At 40.4% G+C, this 22307-nt stretch overlaps 2 protein-coding genes across 3 annotated transcripts in view; one reads left to right on the top strand and one right to left on the bottom strand.

Annotated features, from left to right (window-relative positions):
• Positions 1 to 3660: 3660 nt before the first annotated feature.
• LOC144005453 (F-box-like/WD repeat-containing protein TBL1XR1) overlaps positions 3661 to 22307 on the top strand; it is a 94090-nt gene continuing 75443 nt past the window's right edge. For both annotated transcript variants that reach the window (XM_077503655.1, XM_077503646.1), the window contains exons 1-2: positions 3661 to 3804; positions 10412 to 10650. The gene's annotated coding sequence lies outside the window, so the exon portion shown is untranslated. The remainder of the gene's footprint in view (positions 3805 to 10411; positions 10651 to 22307) is intronic.
• Positions 5295 to 22307, bottom strand: part of LOC144005442 (phosphatidylinositol 4,5-bisphosphate 3-kinase catalytic subunit alpha isoform) — a 37117-nt gene continuing 20104 nt past the window's right edge. Inside the window, exons 14-21 of the mRNA XM_077503614.1 lie at positions 16325 to 16496; positions 13958 to 14064; positions 12535 to 12656; positions 12257 to 12335; positions 11246 to 11416; positions 11011 to 11128; positions 10753 to 10904; positions 5295 to 10678 (exon numbers count right to left, since the gene is read on the bottom strand). Coding sequence (XP_077359740.1) covers positions 10408 to 10678; positions 10753 to 10904; positions 11011 to 11128; positions 11246 to 11416; positions 12257 to 12335; positions 12535 to 12656; positions 13958 to 14064; positions 16325 to 16496 — 1192 coding nt within the window. The 3' untranslated portion in view covers positions 5295 to 10407. The remainder of the gene's footprint in view (positions 10679 to 10752; positions 10905 to 11010; positions 11129 to 11245; positions 11417 to 12256; positions 12336 to 12534; positions 12657 to 13957; positions 14065 to 16324; positions 16497 to 22307) is intronic.

Genomic DNA, 22307 nt, shown 5'->3' with positions numbered 1-22307 from the left:
GATATAAAGGCATTTGCAGGCATTTATTAGCCCCTTTATTTGTTTGTTATTATTTTCAGTATAGGCAGAATATATTGAACGTGCAGCGTCGAGCTGTGTTTATTGCAAAGTGTGCGTCAACATACAACGGAACAAGAAATGCAGACAAAGTTACGTCATTCACAGACAGCATGAAGTAACAGCACCACCTATTGTCAAATTACTGTACTACAACACTCCCACTTAATTTTACAATAGCATCTGTCTAAACCTTTTAAATAAAATTAGTGCTGTGCTCGCTTTTGAAAAAATATAAATCAAGAAGCTAAATTTCTAGGCACATTTCACATTCACAATCCACTTCTGGAACTCTTTTTCACATATTCCAATGCCTATTTTAACCAGTTCACCTGTCAAAAAAAACTAACACAAATCTTTAAATTTGAAATAATCCTATTTCACTCCTAAACTTTTCAAACCTTTGCTTAGTAAGTGGCTTGGTCAATATATCCGCTTTCATGTCCTTTGTTGGCTGAATACTTCAGCTCAATTTGCCCATTTTGGACACATTCACGGATGTAGTGGTAGCGAATGTCAATGTGCTTAGTTCTTGAGTGTTCCACTGGATTCTTTGCAATTGCAATTGCTCCTTGGTTGTCCTCCAAGATTATTGTAGACATCGCCTTCATCCCAAGATCACTCAGCAATCGTCTCAACCAGATACCTTCTTGAGCAGCTTGACTAAGTGCGACATATTCGGCTTCAGCTGTTGAGAGTGCAACTGTTGCTTGTTTCTTGCTAAGCCAGCTTACAGCTCCTCCACTTAGTTACTAAGTAACTATTAACTAAAGTACTATTAAGGATGCTGACTGGGCTGGAGATCAGGATGATCGTCGATCAACAACTGGAAACATCTTTCTACTAAGTTTCTACTAAGTCTTAGTAGAAAGATGTTTCCAGTTGTTGATCGACGATCATCCTGATCTCCAGCCCAGTCAGCATCCGAGAAGCCGACCAAAGCATCTGTGCATGACTGCTCATACTTGAGAGAAAGATTTGCCGTCCCCTTCAAGTATCGGAATATCCTCTTCACAGAAGTCAGATGTGACATATCAGGATTTGCGTTGAACTTGGACACAGTACTAACTGCTTGAGCTATGTCTGGTCGTGTGGCCATTGCAGCATACAGTAGACTTCCTATCATTGACTGATAGGTCTGTTGATGCACCGGCTTACTGACGCCATCACTTTTCCTCAATTTAACATTGGTATCAGCAGGAGTTGCATTATCCATTCCATATTTGTTGAGTATGGCTTCAATGTAATGCTTCTGATCAAGAAAGATACAGTTCTTCTCTTTGTCTTGGGTCACAGAGATGCCTAGAATATAAGACAGCTCACCCATATCTTTCATCTTGTAGCGCTCACTGAGGGTCATTTTCAGCAGATTCATGTTCTCATTTGACTGTGTTATCAGAATGAGATCATCCACATAAACAGCAAGTATCTCAAGTTCTTGTGTTCTTCTCACAAACACACAAGAGTCGGATGTGCTCTGTTGAATCCAATTTCCTTCATGAACTGAGTGAATGCTTTTACTCCAGCAACGAGGAGACTGCTTCAGTCCATAAATTGATTTCTTCAACTTGCATACCAGGTGTTCCTGCCCAGGTTTGGTGTATCCCTCTGGTTGCTCCATATTCTTCTTCCAGGTGTCCATTTAGGAATGCAGTTACAACATCCATCTGGTGTACATGCAATTTATTTTGGATGGCAAATGACAGTAGTGTACGAATAGAAGTGAATCGTACCACTGGTGAAAAAGTCTCATAATAGTCAGTACCATACAACTGTGAGTAGCCTTTTGCGACAAGTCTACACTTGTATCTCTCCAATCTTCCATCGCTATGATACTTGACTTTGAAGACCCACCTTGATCCTACTGCTTTTCTTTCCTTTGGTAGCGCTACTAAGTCCCAAGTCTCATTTTCCAACAGCGATTCAAATTCAAAATCAGCTGCCTCCTGCCATTGCTTGGCATTGGGACTCGTCATTGCTTCTTTCATTGTGACTGGCTCTGTCACACGGCAAATACTGGCATGATGATCAACAATAACTGTTTCAGCGAACTCATCATATCCATACCTCTTGGGAGCCTTTTTAATCCTGTCACTTCTTCTAACAGTTCCATCAACAATGATCTCTTCTTGCATTCCACTGTCATCTCTCTCCATGTCGATCTCACTCTCTGAGCAAGGCACTTCCACCTCTTGGTTCCAATCAAAGTTCAATTCGTTGAAGACAACATCACGACGAATTAGAATCTTCTTCTTTTCTTCATCAAACATGCGGTAGCCCTTCGCATTGTTTGCATATCCCAGAAAACGAAACTTCACAGCCTTTTTGTCAAATTTGCGTCTATCTTCATCAGGGATATGTGCATAAGCAATACAGCCAAACACTTTCATGTGACTAATGTCAGGTTTTTTCTCATACTATCTCTCGTAGGATGTTTCTTTCTTCAGGACAGATGTGGGCAGCCTGTTTTGAATGTAAGCTGCAGTATCTACAGCCTCTGCCCAGTACATGTTTGGCAATTTTGCATGTGATAGCATGCTTCTAGCTGCTTCAATCAATGTCCTATTTTCTCTTTCCGCGACACCATTTTGCTGTGGTGAGTGAGGAACAGTCATTTCATGGTGAATGCCTCGAGCCTTCAAATATTCTTGAAAATCATTTGATGTGTACTCACCACCATTGTCTGTTCTCAGCTTTGCGATACTTTGTCCACACTCATTTGAGAATGTTCTCTCAAATTCTTTAAATTTGTTCAGCACTTCATTCTTCTGTTTCATGAAGTACACCTTGCAGCATCTAGAGTAATCATCTATGAATGTCACAAAATATTTTGCTCCACCAATAGATTCAGTCTGCATGGGACCACAGACGTCACTGTGAACAAGCTGCATTCTGCGTTTGGACCGTATTCCCCCAATTGACTTGTATGGCCGCCTGGATAGTTTTCCTTCCACACATCCTTTACAGAAAGGAACCTCTGTTTCTGCAAAGAAGTCCGCTCCTTTCACCAGATCCTTTAGTTCTTTCAACTTGGTGGTGTGTCCCAGACGCTGATGCCATATAGTAGTTGCTAGTGAAGCACTGTGGCAGACAGGTACATTTCCTTCAACATCCAGCTGATAAAGTCCATCAGCTCTTTGAGTTCCCATTCCTAGGAGAGTTCCGTTTTTTCCACGAATGTAGCAGTGAGACTTGTTGAACTTTACTGTATTTCCCTTTTTGGTAGCTGCTCCCACTGAGAATAGATTCCCAGATAGCTTAGGAACATACAGAACATCATACATCGTAATGGTTTTTGAGTCACTTATTTTGAAAGTCATTTTCATGTTGACGTTTCCTATTCCAAGGGCGTCAACCACCCTTCCATCACCTAGTTTCACAGATTGAGCTTTTGAGATCTGCTGGTAATCTTGAAGAATTTTCTTGTCACATGTCATGTGCTTCGATGCCCCCGAATCAATTAATCATTCGTCTTGTGATGTCAGTTGACTGAATTTCTTTCACGACAAAGGCACCATCAGACACACCTTCTTCATCTTCACACATCATGCTTTTAGCTTTGTGAGTTTTCTTTTTAGCTTTTTGTTTCCAGCTTTGACAGTCACGCTTGATATGACCTTCTTTTCCGCATTTGTAGCACCTCCAAGCGCTTGTTTTTTCCGCTCCCACTGTCCTGGAGTTATCCTGAACAGTTGCATGGAATTATGAAGACATGGCGGATGCACCACCTGACGTAGCACCAATGTGGTGAGCATTAGCATTTACTCGCTTTTGCTCCTCATTTATTAATGCTTGCTGAACAAACTGCAGTGTCAGATTCTCAATCTTTGTTTCTAATGCTGTGACAATTGTAGCATAACTTGGTGGCAAACTTCCCAACAATGTTACAATTTGATCTTCTTCTTCAATTACAGCTCCTATTGCTGATAGCTGATCAGTTAGCTCCTTCATTCGTTTTAAATGCTCAGTCAAACGATCTCCTTCCTTCATTTCACATCGGAAATATGTTTTCTTCAAAAACAGTTTATTTGCCAAGGTATCTCTCTCAAAATGGCCTTTCAGTGTTGTCCACGCCTCTTTGGGAGTCTGGCAACTTGTTATTAAATACAACTGAGTTGTACTCACATTCAGCACTATCATGGAGAAGGTTTTCTCTCTTCGTTTTGTGAATTCAGCCTGTGCGTTTGCATTAGCATCTGCAGCTAGCACGTCCATTTCTGTTAGCATGCCCTAAAGTCCTTTAGCTTTCAGCAAGTGTTCCATCTGAAACTTCCACGTCGCCCAATTCTCCGGTCCGCTCAGCTTGTCAATAAACAGCTTCTCATCCATTGTGATATCCCACAATACTGTTTATCTCACACAAATTCCGTGTAAACAGCCTTTCTAGCGGCGATCTGGGCCCATAACCTATTGAACGTGCAGCGTCAAGCTCTGCTTATTGCAAAGTGTGCATCAACATACAACGGAACAAGAAATGCAGACAAAGTTACGTCATTCACAGAGAGCATGGAGTAACAGCACCACCTATTGTCAAATTACTGTACTACAGAATATAAAACACACGCTTTATCCCAGCAACATGACAAATCAACTTTTTGGAGCTTTTAGCCATGTTAAAATGTTAATTCCTCACCAAACACATGACGGAAGTGGTGTTTTCCTCCATTTGCCCCTCTCTGAGAAATTCTAGGTCATTCTGCTCTCCAAGCACCAGCCCCTCCCAACCTAAGAAAACGAGCGGGACAGCGGGTGCTCACTTTATGATGTCATTAGGTGCAGACCCACCCCCGCACCGCCTCTGCGGACTAAACGCACGCCCACTTTCTCTGAGACCTCATGGGATAGTGACAAAAACAGCCTTTATCAGTAAACATTCTGTCCAAATGAATTCAAAGCAATCAATTATCTTTCACATTTGCAATGCCAAACTGCAATGACAATTGGCTGTCTTCAAATCCCACAAAGGTTCTGTAGGGTTGTGTAGCTCATTTGTTCTTACCAGTCATTTGTTTGTGGGTTAGACACATACTTGTCTTACATAGGTGGGGGTGATTATTTTTTTAATAATCATATAATTTATACATTTATCTAAGGCAAGTTCTATAATGTCTGAAGTCCTCTTATGTTTTAATACGTTAATTTTGAGGTTATGGAGCAAATGAAATTCATATCTCAAGACACCAGAGTTTTCTACATACAGTACAGCATAACACCCAGCCCATAAGAATATCACTGGATGATTTTTGACTGAAAATGTTTTATTTCTTTCATCAAAATAATCACAATAAAGAAGCGCCATTACAAACATTTCACGTTTGTTCACAGTAAAATAACAAAGCTCAGTATATTTATAGGGATAAACACTTTATTTAACAATGCATACTTAGTTTATCAGACAATGTCATATGAGAATGACTACGTAAATAGTGTTTGAGGAGGCTTTATATTTCTAATATGAATGTAAATATGTACACAAATGGATAGATAACATATGGACCTTTTTTTTTTTTTTTTTTTTACATGCAGGGTATCTTTCCCCCCATTGTGCTCTTGGTGAAAGCATCATCGTCATCCCTTGTCCTTCATTCATCCACTCAACCTTTTGCCTTTCATTGTATTTCAGCAACTACAAGCTGGCAACTGGGTTAGATGATACAGGTTTTTTCTTTTTGGTTAGCAATTTCATATACGAGTGATTATATTTTAAAAAATACAAAAATATATTACCTCTGTAGTTATTCAAGGGGAAAAAAAGCATTTGCACATGTAGTAGCAGTAGCAGTTCTGTTACCTTCATTGTGACTCAGTTGTACCTCACAAGTAACAAGGTCATTTCTATACATGAAATTCAAGTAAACAGCATCAGGTCAAAAAAAGAAAGAAAAAAAACGGTGTGGGGGGGGGGGGGGGGGGGACATAAGTTACTCACGGACTTCATACATAATGCATTTTGACAACAACAAAAAACAACCATTACAAAACTTACAAAGCATATGAGAATTTGAATTGTTTCTCCACAAAGTTTTAATGGGTCCGGCCCAAGCGTTTGACCAGGACTTGTTTCCTTTATTTAAAAAAAAATAAAATAAAATAAGAAAAAAAAAAATCCATGTGTGTGCGTGCATACACGTGTGTAAATGCATCATTTGGTAAAGCTAAGTACCTCTTATGTATGAGTCGTTCCACACATAAAGGTGACAATCATAGGAAGGAGGACACTTGGAAAGTTAGCGTAAAAAGGACAATAAGTGTACTAAACGCCAAAAAGGACACAAAAGCAAAACTGACTGATGTGAAAGTTAAAAAGGCAGAAGTAAAAGTACATCTTCTTTTTGAGGTTTTTGGAAACAAAGTCGATGATACCGTTACAGTGTAGCATTGTGCATTATTTTCTTCCATGTGTATAATCAGTTTAAAGTTCACACACTTCTCAGTTGGGGAGTTGCGTTCCTTTGTCTTGACATCAACTGTTTGTGTGTGGTTTTGCATAATACAGTACTTCTTAAGATCACAATTTGCATAGTGTAACAGCATACAATAAACAAAAACACTGCACTTTTTTTTTTTCTCCCCACCGTTGCTAATTCCAAGCGAGACGAATTTGCACCAAGTGGTCAAAGAGTTTAGTTCAAATCTGCACATTTTGCCTCCAACCCAATAATACTGATAAAACGACACCACACACACACACACACACACACAACACATACTGCAGAAATCAGTGCGATGAGTACACAAGAATTGGAATTGATGAGGGAACTTTTTTTTTTTTTTTTTTTTTAAACAATAAGACTGCTGAGTAGAGGGGTTTACATACACGTGTAGTACCTTGGCTCAGTAGAAATGTACTCAAATAGGAAACTGCACTGTATGCACACACGGCGATTGATTTAAAAAAAATAAAAAAATAAAAAAGTCAAGAGTGTAGCGCCAATGACTTCCAAACTGTGGACATATCCATATTGTACAAGTTACTAAATCAGCAAAAACAGTTAAGTCCAACTAATAAATGCTAATATTTAAGTGTTTGCAACTGTCAGTCTCAAACTTGTGGAGCACCATTCAAGAATTTATTTGATATCTAGTTTGACGTCCATGTCCTAGTACACTTATTGGCCTCCATCCATCCATCCATCCATCCAACCATCCATCCATCTTCCTCCGCTTATCCGGGGTCGGGTCGCGGGGGCAGCAGCTTCAGGAGGGAAACCCAGACTTCCTTTTCCCCAGCCACTTCAACCAGCTCCTCCGGTGGGATCCCAAGGCGTTCCCAGGCCAGCCGAGAGACATAGTCTCTCCAGCGTGTCCTGGGTTGTCCCCGGGGCTTCCGGCCGGTGGGACCTGCCCGGAACACCTCCCCAGGGAGGCGTCCAGGAGGCATCCGAACCAGATGCCCGAGCCACCTCAGCTGGCTCCTCTCAACGCGGAGGAGCAGCGGCTCGACTCTGAGCCCCTCCTGGATGACCGAGCTTCTCACCCTATCTCTAAGGGAGAGCCCAGACACCCTGCGGAGGAAACTCATTTTGGCCGCTTGTATCTGGGATCTCGTTCTTTCGGTCACGACCCACAGCTCGTGACCATAGGTGAGGGTCGGAACGTAGATCGACCGGTAAATTGAGAGCTTTGCCTTTTGGCTCAGCTCTTTTTTACCACGATGGACCGATAAAGAGTCCGCATCACTGCAGACGCTGCACCGATCCGCCTGTCGATCTCCCGCTCCATCCTACCCTCACTCGAGAACAAGACCCCAAGATACTTGAACTCCTCCACTTGGGGCAGGATCTCATCCCCGACCTGAAGACGACACTCCACCCTTTTCCGACTGAGGACCATGGTCTCGGATTTGGAGGTGCTGATCCCCATCCCAACCGCTTCACACTCGGCTGCGAACCGCTCCAGTGAGAGTTGGAGGCCCCGGCTTGATGAAGCCAACAGCACCACATCATCTGCAAAGAGCAGAGATGCAATGCTGAGGCAACCAAACCGGAACCCCTCCACGCCTCGGCTGCGCCTAGAAATTCTGTCCATAAAAGTTATGAACAGAATCGGTGACAAAGGGCAACCTTGGCGGAGTCCAACCCTCAGCGGAAACGAATCCGACTTACTGCCGGCAATGCGGACCAAACTCTGGCAATGGTCATACAGGGACCGAACAGCCCGTACTTACTTATTGGCCTCATTGTAAGATAATTCAGGGCACTAGTAGAACAAATGTCTTATTAGTAAAATTACCGTATTTTCCGCACTATAAGGAGCACCTAAAAGCCTTCATTTTTTTCAAAAGCTGACCCTGCGCCTTATAATCAGTGTGCCTTATATATGGATCAATATTGAGCCACAACAGGTCTCGCTGTCAAGACGCTATCGGTGACCCTGCACGATCGGTGACGTGCATGCGCAGATGATCGCAGCATCTTGGATCGCTAGCTAATACTAATACTTTACCTCAGAGAAAATAATAAAACAGCTGTTTATTCATTTTGGAGTTGTCAGAAAGCTGGTTTGTAATCTATTAATAAAGTTTGACTGACCTATCTGACTGCTTTGTTGACATTCCCTTTAGCGCAGCACCATCTAATAGATGCATAACATAACCCCAGCCTCTACTGTAGCACCTTATATATGGAAAAAGTTTTAAAATATGTCATTCATTGAAGGTGCGCCTTATAATGTGGTGCGCCTTATAGTGCGGTGCGCCTTATATATGGAAAAAGTTTGAAAATATGCCGTGCATTGAAGGTGCGCCTTATAGTGCGGAAAATACGGTATTTTCCACACCTAGTTCCATTCTTGACCTACTAGTATGCAATACAATCTCACAAGTGAACAACTGGGCTGTACAAGCACTACAAAGCACAACTAGTCGCCTCCTGGACCCTGCGAGTAGAACCAAAATGTCCACTAGTAACACGTAGTTAGTCGTCTGTCTTATATTCCAATGGTGTCTTACTAGTGTGCAAATGTCATACTGTGGTGGAAGGTAGTAAACAGAAAAACTCCTACTAAGAAGACAGTCATTCTACTAGTATGCTGAACTTGTTCGACCAGTGAGGACAAAAAAAAAGCTTACAAGTACACAGACCTTCAGCTAGACGTACACAATAAATGTTCAAATGATTTTTCATAACATTTCTTTGGCATACAACATTACTAAAGAGGAAAAGGGACTTCTGAGCATTTTGGTGTTGTGAGAAGGTTCCAGGAGGCTGCTAGGGCATGCCACATACATTCTAAATGGGACTAAGTAGTGTTAGGATTAGGTTAAGTAGTTTAATTGCTTCCTAGTAGATGAAATATGGCAGTAGTAATGGGAAAAAAACGTTAGTAGTGAGGCAGTTCTATTAGTACATTGAATTGTGTTTCAACTGGGGAGAAAGACCATCCTAGTACATGGACATAAGGCTGGATATCAAGCACATTGAAAAAATGCTTTAAGGTTGATGTACTAGTAAGTTCTTTGCCCTCACTAACAGGCCAAATATATTATAACAATACTCAACTCAACTCAATAGTGAGTGAGTAGTGGGGTAAAACATCAGCACACTACTAGTACTACTGAATTTCCCAGAAATGTCATACCGAAGTGGAAGGAAGTAGTAGGGAAGAAAAATGTTATTAGTGAGCCCGTCATTCTACTAGTGTTGAATTGTCATACTTGTGAAGACAAAGAGTACTAAATCGATTAAATGCTCCAGAGGGTTTCCATCTGTACTCTGAATATTGCTAGTTCCTTTTCAGGACTGTAATGAGTAATCTGGGTCGGCTTCTCTCTGTTATTTTTTTTCTTCCACATGCATCAACATCATCCACACTTTCTCGATCGTTCATAGCTTTATATTAGGGAGTGGAAAGAATGTAGTTTGACTCCTGTCAGCTGTCTGGGATAATAAAAAAAAAAAAGAAAAAAAAAAAAAAAAGAAAGAAAGCTTGCTGCATTCGTGATGTGCAACTTCATAGTGATGTTCCTCGTAATGTTGATGTCTGTCAATGTGTATAGAAAAAATGAGAAGAAGATAAAGTGTCTCTAGTTAGTTCTCATGAAGTTGGCCGAATGTGCCCAAGGTCCATTAGACGTTTGAGTTCCTATGGAGGGAACTGATGAAATACAACTCCACCGTGCCTTCTGAAGTTCATACAATATAGTGCAGCCACAAAGAAATTCATAAGGGCGAGAAAACATTGAGTGTCCCTGATAAAAGCTCTTCTTAGCACCCCTGTTCATTGTGCTGGCAGGTCATGAATGAGTCACATGCTGGCAAAAGACAAACCAGGTCTTCATTGCTGCTACTGCATTTTTGATTCTCCGTGCACAGCTCGGTCAGGTTCACTCAAACTTCTTTGCTTGCCATTTCAGTTCATGGCGTGCTGGCGGATGGTGTGGAAGATCCAGTCCATTTTAGTAGTCCAGCCGCCGTGGTGGGCGTCGTTCATCTGCTTCATGAAATAGTCCAGAGCTTCCTGCTCCGTCTTGTCCAGGGCCAAGGTCTTCCGGATGTACGCGATGTCGTCGAATGACTGCAACTCGGGCATCCCTGAGCCCAGCATCATGGAGAAGAGGTTGATGAAGAGATTGGCGTGCTGCCGGATTGCCAGGTAGGCCTTGTAGCACATTTCCTGGAATCTGGTGGCCGCAAAGGAAAGAATAATTTGGAGAACTTGCAAATTGGCTAATTCGTAGGTGAGCGCCGACTTTACCTTTCAAACTCTCTTGTCTTGGTGCACTCTTGAGTTCCTTTGCTGATGACGATCAGGAAATCTTGTGTGAGAACAAAAGGCACACGCTCTCTCTTGTATCCAAACTTCTTTTTCTTGTGGTCAAGGAAATGGCCAAAATCTATGTGGAACAGCTGCGGCGCATCCAAAAAAAAAAAAAAAAAAAAAAAAAAAAAAAAAAAGGACAATCAAGATAAACATAAGAGAACATGGAAAGTTTTTTCATATTGTGACTTTTACCTGTCCATTATCTTTAACCATGATGTTGCTGTTGTGTCTGTCGCCTATGCCCAGGATAAATGTGGCGACACAATAGCCTGCGCATGACCGTGTGAACAAATCTACGGCTTGGTCATACCTAAAACAGTAACCAATCATAAATGTCAATAATGACAATGTGCATCAGAATTAGGCTCCATGTATTAATGTGTGCCTTCGCATTTTTCTAACTCAAGCAATGCTTCGTGGCACTCACATCTCGCCCTTGTTCTTATCCTTGAGCCACTGGTGCAGCGTGTGGCTGTTGAACTGTAGCGCCCCCTTGAGGCCTCCTTTACACTGGATCTGCATGATGGTGTGGGAATTCCTCACCACCTCAATCAAGCCAACGCAGTCACCGATGGACAGACAACCATAAGGGAGCATCCTTTAACGACAGAAGAGGGAAAAATATATATATATATATATATTATCACGCATCCCTAGTTGTAATGCTTCAGTACAGAAGAAAGTGCAGCAGCCACAATGGTGAGGTCATTTCGACCTATTACACTGCTTCATCAGTTCATCATTTTATGTACTGCATAACTCGTGGATTTTATATCTTTTAAAAGGAGTTTGGAGAAGATGATATAACAGTGGTTTGCTTTTATTCATTTTGCGGTCATACAGCATGCGTGCTTATTGTGCCGATACGGCCGTTCCGTTGTCATGTTGATGGTGGTGCGCAAAATGTATATGATGGCAATACAAAGTATTATGCTAACTTGAACAATGCAGTGTTTGGTGAAGGCCATATCCCACTGAGGGGAAAACGTTCACCAACAGTTTTGACAAATTTCCTTTCTGCAAGAAAAAACGTCTTTTGCAAGTCCCCTGTGAAGGCTCCCTTAAAACAAAAACTTTGAGCACACCTGGTTTAATGCCAGTGTCAAGTTTAACACCGGGACTCGCTGTCTTTTTGAAAGCAACTGCAGCTTTGTACCGACATCACCAAGCAACTAATTAGCACAACGCATCCAACCGTATTGGCTGTCCCTCTTCAATGACTTCAGTCTGCAAAGAGGTTGGCCAATAAGTACTGTTACACCTCTGATGTTCCAATTTACTAGGACGCCAATGTCAAAGCAGCTTTGGTTACCTTAGGTGGTTGGGATGCTTTTGCAAGTATTCTGCATTAAGGTGGAGATCAAAGAACATAAAAGTTATCCAGCGCCTATTAATGAGCACCTGCATCCTTGCTGTCATAGTGAAGTGAGGCGCCTACCTGAGATCAAGGCCTTGGTTCTGCCAGATGTTCTCCATTATCCTAATGATTTGCAGCGTCAGCATGTCCTGCCTCAGATCTAGACAGGCACAGTAAGACGAGCAAGTAGATGACAATGAGAAGAGTAGCTGTATGATGTGTTACGGCATTACGGAGGAGGGCTGTCAAAGTTACTTTGGCTACACAATGTACAGTGTGATTTGGATAACATGATTACAGTATAAACAATGCAACATGGGTGCAGAGGAAAGCGCTAATGTGGATGACATCAAACTCACCATCTCCATTTTTGAAGATGATTTCATTGTTCTGAAACAGGAACTCTGACATCATATCGGGGTTTTCCCAATTAAGCCACAGAGGCCGCTTGGCAGATGACATCATCCGACATTCTTCTAGACTGGAACAGAAACCGGCACACAATTAGTGAGAAACAGAAAAAGAATGGGATGACTAGGGAAAAGATGGCTGACATAAAATTTTTACTATTTATGTAATCCCATTTTTTAAGCTAATGGTGGTCTCTTTGGCAGATATATCATTTAGAACTATAGGCAGAGTGATAAGCAAGCATATAATGTAATTTAAAAAAAAATACTTATAATCAGGGTTGCATAGGTGCGCATGCGTACCGAAAACAGTCATGTGCAAAAAGAAAATGTGTAAACAACAACCTCTGGTCTCATTTAAGGACCACGCCAACATTTTTATGTGCACCCCTGGTATAATAGTGTTAGGTGTGCTGTGCAGTAAATACCACTAGATGGCAGTAATATGAGGTCATTGTACAGTTTAAAATAAAACGAGTTACGAAAAATTCTAATTGTTCTGAGATTGTGCAATGTTATCAGTAGCCAATCAGAACCCAACTGGATGAAAAGCCCACAAAACTGCTTTAATTAATATTCATGTTTTCTATAGTAATGCTGTAAAGACAAACATTGATGAAAACAATCACTATACACCACATATTCCTGCAACAGAGGAGGGATTTCCCCTATAAACAAGTCGATGTCAAAATTAGTGCGTTAATTTAGAGTTAATTTAAAGTTCCTTTAACGCCACCAATTTTTTTTTAACGCGCGATTAATGACCGCCCCTTACTTGGAATGCCTGTACTGGGGGAATTGCAGTCGCAACGCACATAGCAGTAATAAATTTAATAATAATGTGCAGAATTTCACAAGTTACTTCATGTTAAAGATTATATAACTCATATATAAGAAAAATGGACTGAGCTGTCAGCACTGAGCTGTCAGCACTGTCTTACAAGTGCAATGATGCTATCTAGTGGCAGAAAAACAACCTCAAAGCAAATCAATATCACACTCGTTTTTTAGAGTACATCTTTTTAATTTTAACTCAATTTTATGAATTATTATGGAATTACTGTATCAATGCAGCCATATTTCTACTAGTTGTAATATTTTTTTCCACTTTTACGAAAACTAAGAAAAAATTGTATTGTACATTTAGAACAGATGTAAAATTTGCTTTTAATCGGGAGTCATGTGATTAATTACGATTAAAAATTTTAATTGCCTGACACCCCTAGTAGATATATTTCACCCCAAAAAAAATCTGTGATACAACGTGACCGCATTAGGTCAGCCACGATAAAGTGGGGAGCACTATTCTTAAATGAGCGGACCACATGGAATACCAGCAGTCATGAGAGGTTACATAAGGATTCTCAAATACCGGAGGTTTCCCAGCTGATGTGCTGGATTCAGCGGGGAGGTGAAGCTCTGCAGTGCGTCCATATAGTCTGGCCTCCTCATCTGCTCCACCAGAAACTTCATTTGAACCTGAGACCAGACAAACAGGTAAATCAATAGCAGGCCAGATGTGAACAGCTGCAGGAGTCAAGCCAGAGCAGTAAATAGAAGCATTGGCCATCTGCTGGTGTGCTTCAGCAAAATTACAAACCCTTCACAATGATGTAACATGGCTGTACTCTGGGCTGTGAGGGAAAGTAAACACCCACTGGGCATGCATGCTGTCCACACACACAACTCTTAGCAATACCAAGCAAGAATGATGAAAGGATTCTGAAATCTACATCATCAAAAAAAACTGTACTGCTGTGTGGAAAGTCAGAGACCATGGCTCTACACAGTGCATCACTTTCCCAAAATTCACTTTTACATCCAGCTTTTACAAATAGTAATGCAAAGGAAGTAATGATTTATATAAGCCATCATATGGACGATTTTTCTTTCAAGTATGAGCAAGAGATGGGTAGTTAGCCAACTCAACTCACTTCACAACACGCAGCAGTTTGGCAGATAGTGAAAAAAAAAAAAGAAAAAAAAGAGAGGCATCATTCTACTTATTACCACTCCTAGTTGAAGTTTAGTATCAAACTAAGCATAAAACAAAGAGAATTATACCATGTGTATTTAAAAAAATAATAATAATTTAGCCTTTCACCAACTTAATGCAACTTAAACAATGTTAAATGTCACAAACAGGCTAGTGAATAGTATCAAATACAAACGGTGGAGGACATGTAGACCAATACTATAAGAATAACATATAACAATATTATATAACAATAGTCACAGGCATATTTCTTTTATCGTCTGCAAAAAAAATTAAAAAAAATACTGCATTTTACTGAGTCACTGAAGGTAGTTCTGAGAGTCTCCATTACCTGGCTTTAGAAATGTATTATACTGCCCCCTACCGGACAAGGCCAGGACATCAGCGTGAGTTGTAATGAATTCTTAATGATACACAAACTGTTTAAATCTTTACATTATTTAACTGTACTGTGACTATGGTATGCCAAGTAAATAGTGTGATATTTTTCCCTTTAAAAAAACAAAACAAAAAAACAACAACAACAAAAAAAACAGAGCAAACATTTTTGTTTTTTATTTTGAAGCATCTTGGAAAGGATTAATCGCATTCATTTATTTCAATAGCAAAATAATTAATTGTGATACGAGTGTTAACTTACGAGCATGGTCATGGAACCACTGAAACTCATATGTCAAGGCACCACTGTAGGCTTTTTTTTTTCTTATCTGTTGAGTTAGATTTTTATGCTAATCCAAACTAACACTGGCATGCCGAATCAAAAATTGCAGTCAGTTCTTCTCCAGTTCCAAGTTTTTTTTTTTCTCCACAACTTACTTTCCCAATAGACAAAAATTCCACCGACTAGCTACAGTAAGAAGAGGTGATTACGACTGGACTCATCTACAGATATGTGACAACTTGTTTGTGCTGTCACAATTGAGACAATGCCGTGAGAAGTGTGTGTGCAGCTCCCAATAGGTCACTATCAATATCTGCAAATAGAACGCTAGCAACGAATTCATTTCATTTTCTATTAACCTGTAACCATGGACATACGTTGTAAGTTGTACTTCGTTTTATGCTGTTTTTGTAGTTTTAAAAGCTTATAACTGCTATGGCTCAAAAACTGAGATGAGATTTCAGTCCACACACAAAAATTAGAAGGAAAAAAAAACAGCTGTCAAACCTAACTGAACAAAAATTGGGCTCCCACAGATATGGGAAATGAATATTACAATGTACATAAATATAGTGTACCATACTTTAGTGCCTTGAAGTAAAATTAACAAGACGAGACCCATGCAAAGAATGTAAAAGTCATGATCTTTGGTGTAATAAAATATATGTTTAGTCTCCACCAATTAAGCTATTACTGCAAAATAATTAATTATGTCATATATGACCTATTTATACATCATGATAAGGTTGGAAAGTACTTTAACATCAGCCAATTAAAATAAATAATAGAATGGTTATTTCCATTTTTAGCAAAAGAAAAATGAGCTTCCATCTAAATAATGGCGAGTGTGTTTGTCAGTCATTTGCATGCAATGCCTTTGTGAAACGTTTTTCTCTAATTATTATCATTATTATTATTATTTACAATAGAACAGATAAATCACAAACCGCTACAAGAAAACGGCAACCATGCCAACTGCATCCCGCAATAAAGCACTATAATGACCTTTGTGGCCCCAAGGCCAGATGTTGACGAGATTAAACTCAATGATTTGGCCAAGCAGCTGTCAGCAGTCAGATTACCTTCTGTGCCTCATCTTTTTTTTCCTGTTTGAGGAGGTCAGTGAGATTGATGAGTTTCTCCATGGCCTCCACCTGCCGGCTCAGATGCTTCAGGTACATGCCGCAGGCCCGGCAGTATGACTCCAGCAGGAGCCCAAACCTCTGGCTAACAGTCTTGTTGTGCATTTCTGATCTGAAAAAATGGTGAAGAAACATGGTTAATGTGTATATGCCTCTTTTTTTGTATTCTTATTATAGTAGCTCCTACTTTCACTTCAATATGTGACCCGTTCCAGCAAAATGGTCCACGTGTCGGGAGGCTCAATCTAGATATATGGACGATATTAGACAGTTGGACTTTATTTGTCCATTTTGAGATTTCGCCACAAATAGCCTCCTTGAGATCTGTAGTTTCTTTCCCAAGCAGCACAAGTCAAAATTGTAATAGAAGTGTATGAAAATAAGCAATTATTAGACAGTATGCATCATAACTTGGGGGAGTGTACCGGGGCCAGACGTCCGGATTTAAGGGTGGACAGTCCTAATTTTAAGTGGTGTCAGGCGTCATGCGCAACCCTAAACGGGACGCTGGTTTGTCCGCCTTTTCAGTCGCGTTGAGTTTATGTGACCCAACATTAGCCCCGCCAGCCCGCCCCCACCCCATGTTTGTCAACTGGTCTGGGATTGGCCATGAGTGAGAAAATCAATATCATTGGTTCAATAAATGTAAACAATGCTCCACGTCTGGCTATCTGATTACATCATTTCCTCCCTGTAGCCCGTGAGCAAGTAAAAAAAAATAAAAAAATACAAAAAAATTAATTAAAAAAAGGCCGCCAAAACGTCTGACATCTTTTAATATTGAATGGACGAACCAGAGCACAATTTCCTGGCCAAAAGCAGTCGAGACTCGTTTCACGGTTTCTGAACGCTTTGCTGATGTGATGTGGACGTGAGAATTCGGGGAAAGCTGTAGAACGTCACGCGAGGACGCTAGAGGCAGGCAGCAGGTGCGTCATCCTTGAAGACATTTTTTTCTAGAACCATTATCGCCTCTGGATAATCAAATAACTGCGGCTGAACTCTGTAAAGTCTATCATGCTGTAAAACATCACCAGCCCTACAGAAGTGTTGATTGCAGTGTGAAAGTGGACAGAGATTTTTTGTGACTCGCCCACAGCTAAAGGGATGACGTGCGGCAAAACGAAAGCGAAGACTCCATGCTTAGTGATTTAAAAAACAAAAAAAACATGGTACTGTGAACTAAATAATCAAAAAGAAGTTTAACTTTTATTTGATATTTTTTTTACCATTAGTTACACAAACATGATCAATAAACCATGCAAAATGTTATTGTTGATGACAATACATCGCGAGTCTGATGTCCAGTGTTCCCTCATTTTCCGCTGGGGTTAGGTTCCAATTCCAAAAAATACCCCCAATAAATGAAATCCGTGAAGTAGTTATAGCTTTATATTTTATATTTATTATAAATGTTTTAAGGCTTTAAAACCCTTCACCACACAGTTTATACACTTTTCTCACCAAGGCATTTACATTTTATCACATTCTCAATGTTCAAACTTTAATTAATTTTATAAAATGGGTACATTGCTGTAAAAAAATGCATGCAAAATTGCACAAAAAACAAACAAACAAACAAACAAACCGCGAAACAGCTAGGCCGTGAAAAGTGAACCGCGTTATAGCGAGGGAACACTTCATTTTTTTTTAATTTCAGGTTCCTATCTTTTTGAAAGATGCCAGGACCAAAATTTTAAACCCCTTTTCCTCAAAACTAGGGATTTCTACTTTCCAACATTAAAATTGCAGTAACTTTGTCAATTTTTCAGGTACGTCCATGTATTATAAATCATTTTAAAATGAATTAAGAATTAAAAATTTGAATATATCAATATCTCAATTTTGATTTTTTTTTGGCACATGAAGACGATTTTGCCAGAGCCAGTCACATATAATTCCTTGATACCAAGATGCCACGAGCAATACTTTTATATTAGACAAGGCTTTGGGCTAAAGGAGAAAAGGTTCCCAAACAAAAGTCTGCTAATATGCACATTTGCGAATTGCTAATATAGCAGAACACTGTAAATCAGTGGTGTCAAACATAAGGCCCACGGGCCGGATCAGGCCCGCAAAGGGGTTTAATCCGGCCCGCGAGATGATTTTGTAAAGTTTAAAAAAAATAAAAATAAAAATTGTAATGTCGGACTAATTAATCTGTCGGCCACAATCAAAATATATAAAATTTGTAACTTCGCAAGGAGCCCTCAGATGAGCAATGCAATTTGTACAGGGGAATCGTCCTGGATGTCATTATTGTACACACAATTTAAAGTTAAGGTTTGTCTGTTTGTTATTATTATTATTAGTAGTAGTAGTAGTAGTTGTATTTTTAATCATAAACTGACAAACGTGTTAAATAAGACACAAATTCAATTACTGTTAACAAATGGATATGACAAGGATTAGCGTCCTTATAACGTCATTCATTAACTGCACCACGCAATGCATTCTGGGAACAATATATATGCAAAACAGGTAGATTTAACACATCCAGCACTGTGTTGCCGCGGTCCATTTGCATTATTTTTTTGGAACAATATGATTACAGTTGAGCTCCGTAATTTAGGGCTGGCACACAAACAGCGAAAATCTGCGTATAATTGACGGCAATCGTTTTTAAGTTATGTACTGTTATTTTATCGATTGCAGCCCACTTGGTAATATATTTTCCTCCATGCGGCCCCTGAGCTAACATGAGTTTGACACCCCTGCTGTAAATCATCCTCAAAACTGAACTAAAGCCAAGCCTTGCTTATTATAACATAAAAAATAATAATATGCCGGGGCAGGAGCTAAATGAAATCTCAAGGTGAACCAGATAATTTTACATGGAAACTGATATTTATTAGTGTTGTTCCGATACCGATACTGGTATCGGCAGAGGTACCGATACTGCATTAAAACAGTGGTATCGTATCGGTGAGTACTCACAAGTAACATACCGATACCATTAATTCCAACGCTAATACAGGATTTTCATGTTGAGGAAGAAAAAACCTCAAGTATCGGTATGGTATCGGTATCGGCCGATACTGCAAAGTTTGGTATCGGTATCGGGGGTCAAAAAACGGTATCGGAACAACAATAATATTTATCATGTTCAGATGCTTCCATCTCTGCCAAATTATATTTGTCTGAATTGTTTACAACTGCAAAAGGCTGGCAACCAGTTCAGGGTGTACCCTGCCTACTGCCCGAAGCCAGCTGGATTAGGCTCCAGCACCCCCTGCGACCCTTGTCAGGAAGAAGCGGTCAAGAGGATGGATGGATGGATGGATGGATGGATGGATGGATGGATGGATTGTTTACATTTTGTCTGCTTGGCTCCAGAGCAAACTCCAATTTGTATGAAACTTACCCTTTTTGTGCTATTTAAATCCGAGACCATAGCTACTAATTCTTTGAGATGTCAGGGGACAAATGTTAGTCGTGATCTGCTTTTTATGAGTGTTTTACTTATTCTATATTTGGTTGGCTTTTTCACATTCAATAAAAAAATAATAATAATTCTTCCAGATGGTGTTCCAGAGGCACACGCACACTGCACAGCAGCTGTGCAGCAACGCAAAGCTAACTTATGCTCACTGCTAAGATCATCACCTTAGCTCAGCTCTGCAGTCTGGGAACTGACAGCTGCACTTTCCACCCCCTACCACCTTCTCGAGTCACACACTGCAGCCTTCTTGGCACCACACTCTGGTGGTATTCCATCCAAAAAAAATTATGCGGTATGACCGAGTTTGTACTGCAGGGATATGAGAAATGATCGATTATTTGATGCATTGTGGTGTATACGTAAATGACTGAGTCATTAACTCATTCACTCCCAGCCATTTTCACAGAAGCAGTCCTGTTCGCTCCCGGCTGTTTTACTGGATTTTGACTGATTTTGCAAGGCCCACAGAATATTGTGTTCTATTGCTATAAAAGCATGGAACCTATCAAAAGAAAGATTAAAGTCTCTTCTTTCATCAGGAAAAAAAAAGTATGTTTCTATCTGTTTCCGTTTTGCAGCAATTAGCATTCGAAGAGAGCTAAGTTTCATCAGTTTTCACAAATTTATTCAAAATTGTAATTAATTGAGCTTTTTTTCTACATGGTCCTGGTTGATCTCCTTTGCTCTGCTGCCACCAGCTGCCCCTTTGTGTAATAACTACCATTTCTGCAACCGTTCTTTGGAGTTGAGAGGCTGCATCAAAGCCTTCTGTATGCTAGCATAAAAAAAAAAAAAACAACAACAACAAAAAACGTATAAATACTTCTTTAGGACACTTAGAACATTGAAAAAAACGTATTTACACGTTTTTGGGAGCAAATGGGTTAATAACACGTTTCAATAAAGGATTCATATGGTAAATTAGTAATGAAATATGCTCACAGCGCAAAAAAAGTGGGGGTTGTGCCATGTAATATCACAATATTACAGGTATTGTTCATGTGATGTATTATTGACACTACAATACTCACAGGTGATATAGACCAAGCCCTGCCACAAATGGCAAATAAACAAGAGTAAATAACACCTCCCCTAAAAAATTAATTGCTTATATTAATAGCTTATGCATATACAGGACAGTAAGCTTTATTTGTATCGTGCTTTTCACAGACACAAAGTACTTTACAGGGTTAAAAACCGCACACACAGTCTGTCACACACCAGAGGTCGGCTGCTGTCATGCAGGCAGGTTGCTGCCAGGTTCAACTGGGAGCAAATCGGGGTTCAGTGTCTTGGTCAAGGACACTTTGACATGGTCACCGGGGGTGAGGATCGAACCCACAACCTCACAGATGGGAGACGACCACTCTACCATTGACCCATGCCACCCCTTTTTTCATTATACACTGAAGAAAAATATAAATGCAAATGCAACACCATTTTTTGTGAGCGTGACTCAAAGATCTGCCAGTTCCCTGAAATATTGTTCGCAAATCTGTGTTAGCGAGCATTTCTCCTTTGTCGAGATAATCCATCCCACCTCACAGATGTGATATCAAGTGTCTGATTAGACAGCATGAATACTGCACAGGTGCGACTTGGGCTGGCCATAATAAATGGCCACTCTGAAATGTGCAGTTTTTTTTTATTGTGGGTTGTCTTTGGGGTCAGAAAACCAGTCAGTATCTAGCCTGACCACCATTTACCTCCCACAAACTGACATCAGCAAAGCACTAATACGTACGACGCCACACATGCTGTCTGCCATCTGCCCTGAACACTGAACATTGAAAGCCGGGATTCATCCGTCATGAGAACACCTCTCCAATGTGACAGATGCCATCGAATGTGAGCATTTGCTCACTCAAGTCGGTTACGAGGACAAACTGCAGTTGGGTCGAGACCTCAATGAGGACGACGAGCATGCAGATGAGCTTCCCTGAGACGGATTCTGACAGTTTGTGCCGAAATTCTTTGGTTATGAACCGATGGTTACAGCAGCTGTCCGGGTTGTCTGGTCACAGACGATCTTGGAGGTGAACATGCTCGCTGTGGAGGTCGGGGGCTGGTGTGGTTATACATGGTCTGCGGTTGCAAGGCCACTTGAACGTACTGCCAAACTGTCTGAAACACCTTGGGAAACGGCTTACGGTATAGGAATGAACATTCAATTCACGGCAGCAGTTCTGTGGCACTGTGCTGTGTGATAAAATTGCACATTTCAGAGAGGCCTTTTATTGTGGCCAGCCTAAGGCACATCTTGATATTGCCACACCTGTGAGGTGGGATAGACTAACTCCATACAAGGCGAAATGTTCATGAACACAGATTTAGACAATGGCTTTTTGTGTGCGTAGAAGGTTTTAGATCTTTGAGTCTATTTCATGAAATATGGGGGCCAAAAACAAGAAGTGTTGCTTTTATATTTTTGTTCAGTGCAATTACCAGCAAAACATCCGAGAGAAGCGCTGCAGCATGTCA

This window comes from Festucalex cinctus, chromosome 1 (assembly GCF_051991245.1).
Source record: "Festucalex cinctus isolate MCC-2025b chromosome 1, RoL_Fcin_1.0, whole genome shotgun sequence".
Taxonomy (NCBI): Eukaryota; Metazoa; Chordata; class Actinopteri; order Syngnathiformes; family Syngnathidae; genus Festucalex; species Festucalex cinctus.
The sequence above is the reverse complement of the archived record's forward strand: the minus strand, read 5'-3'. Positions and strand labels throughout refer to the sequence as shown.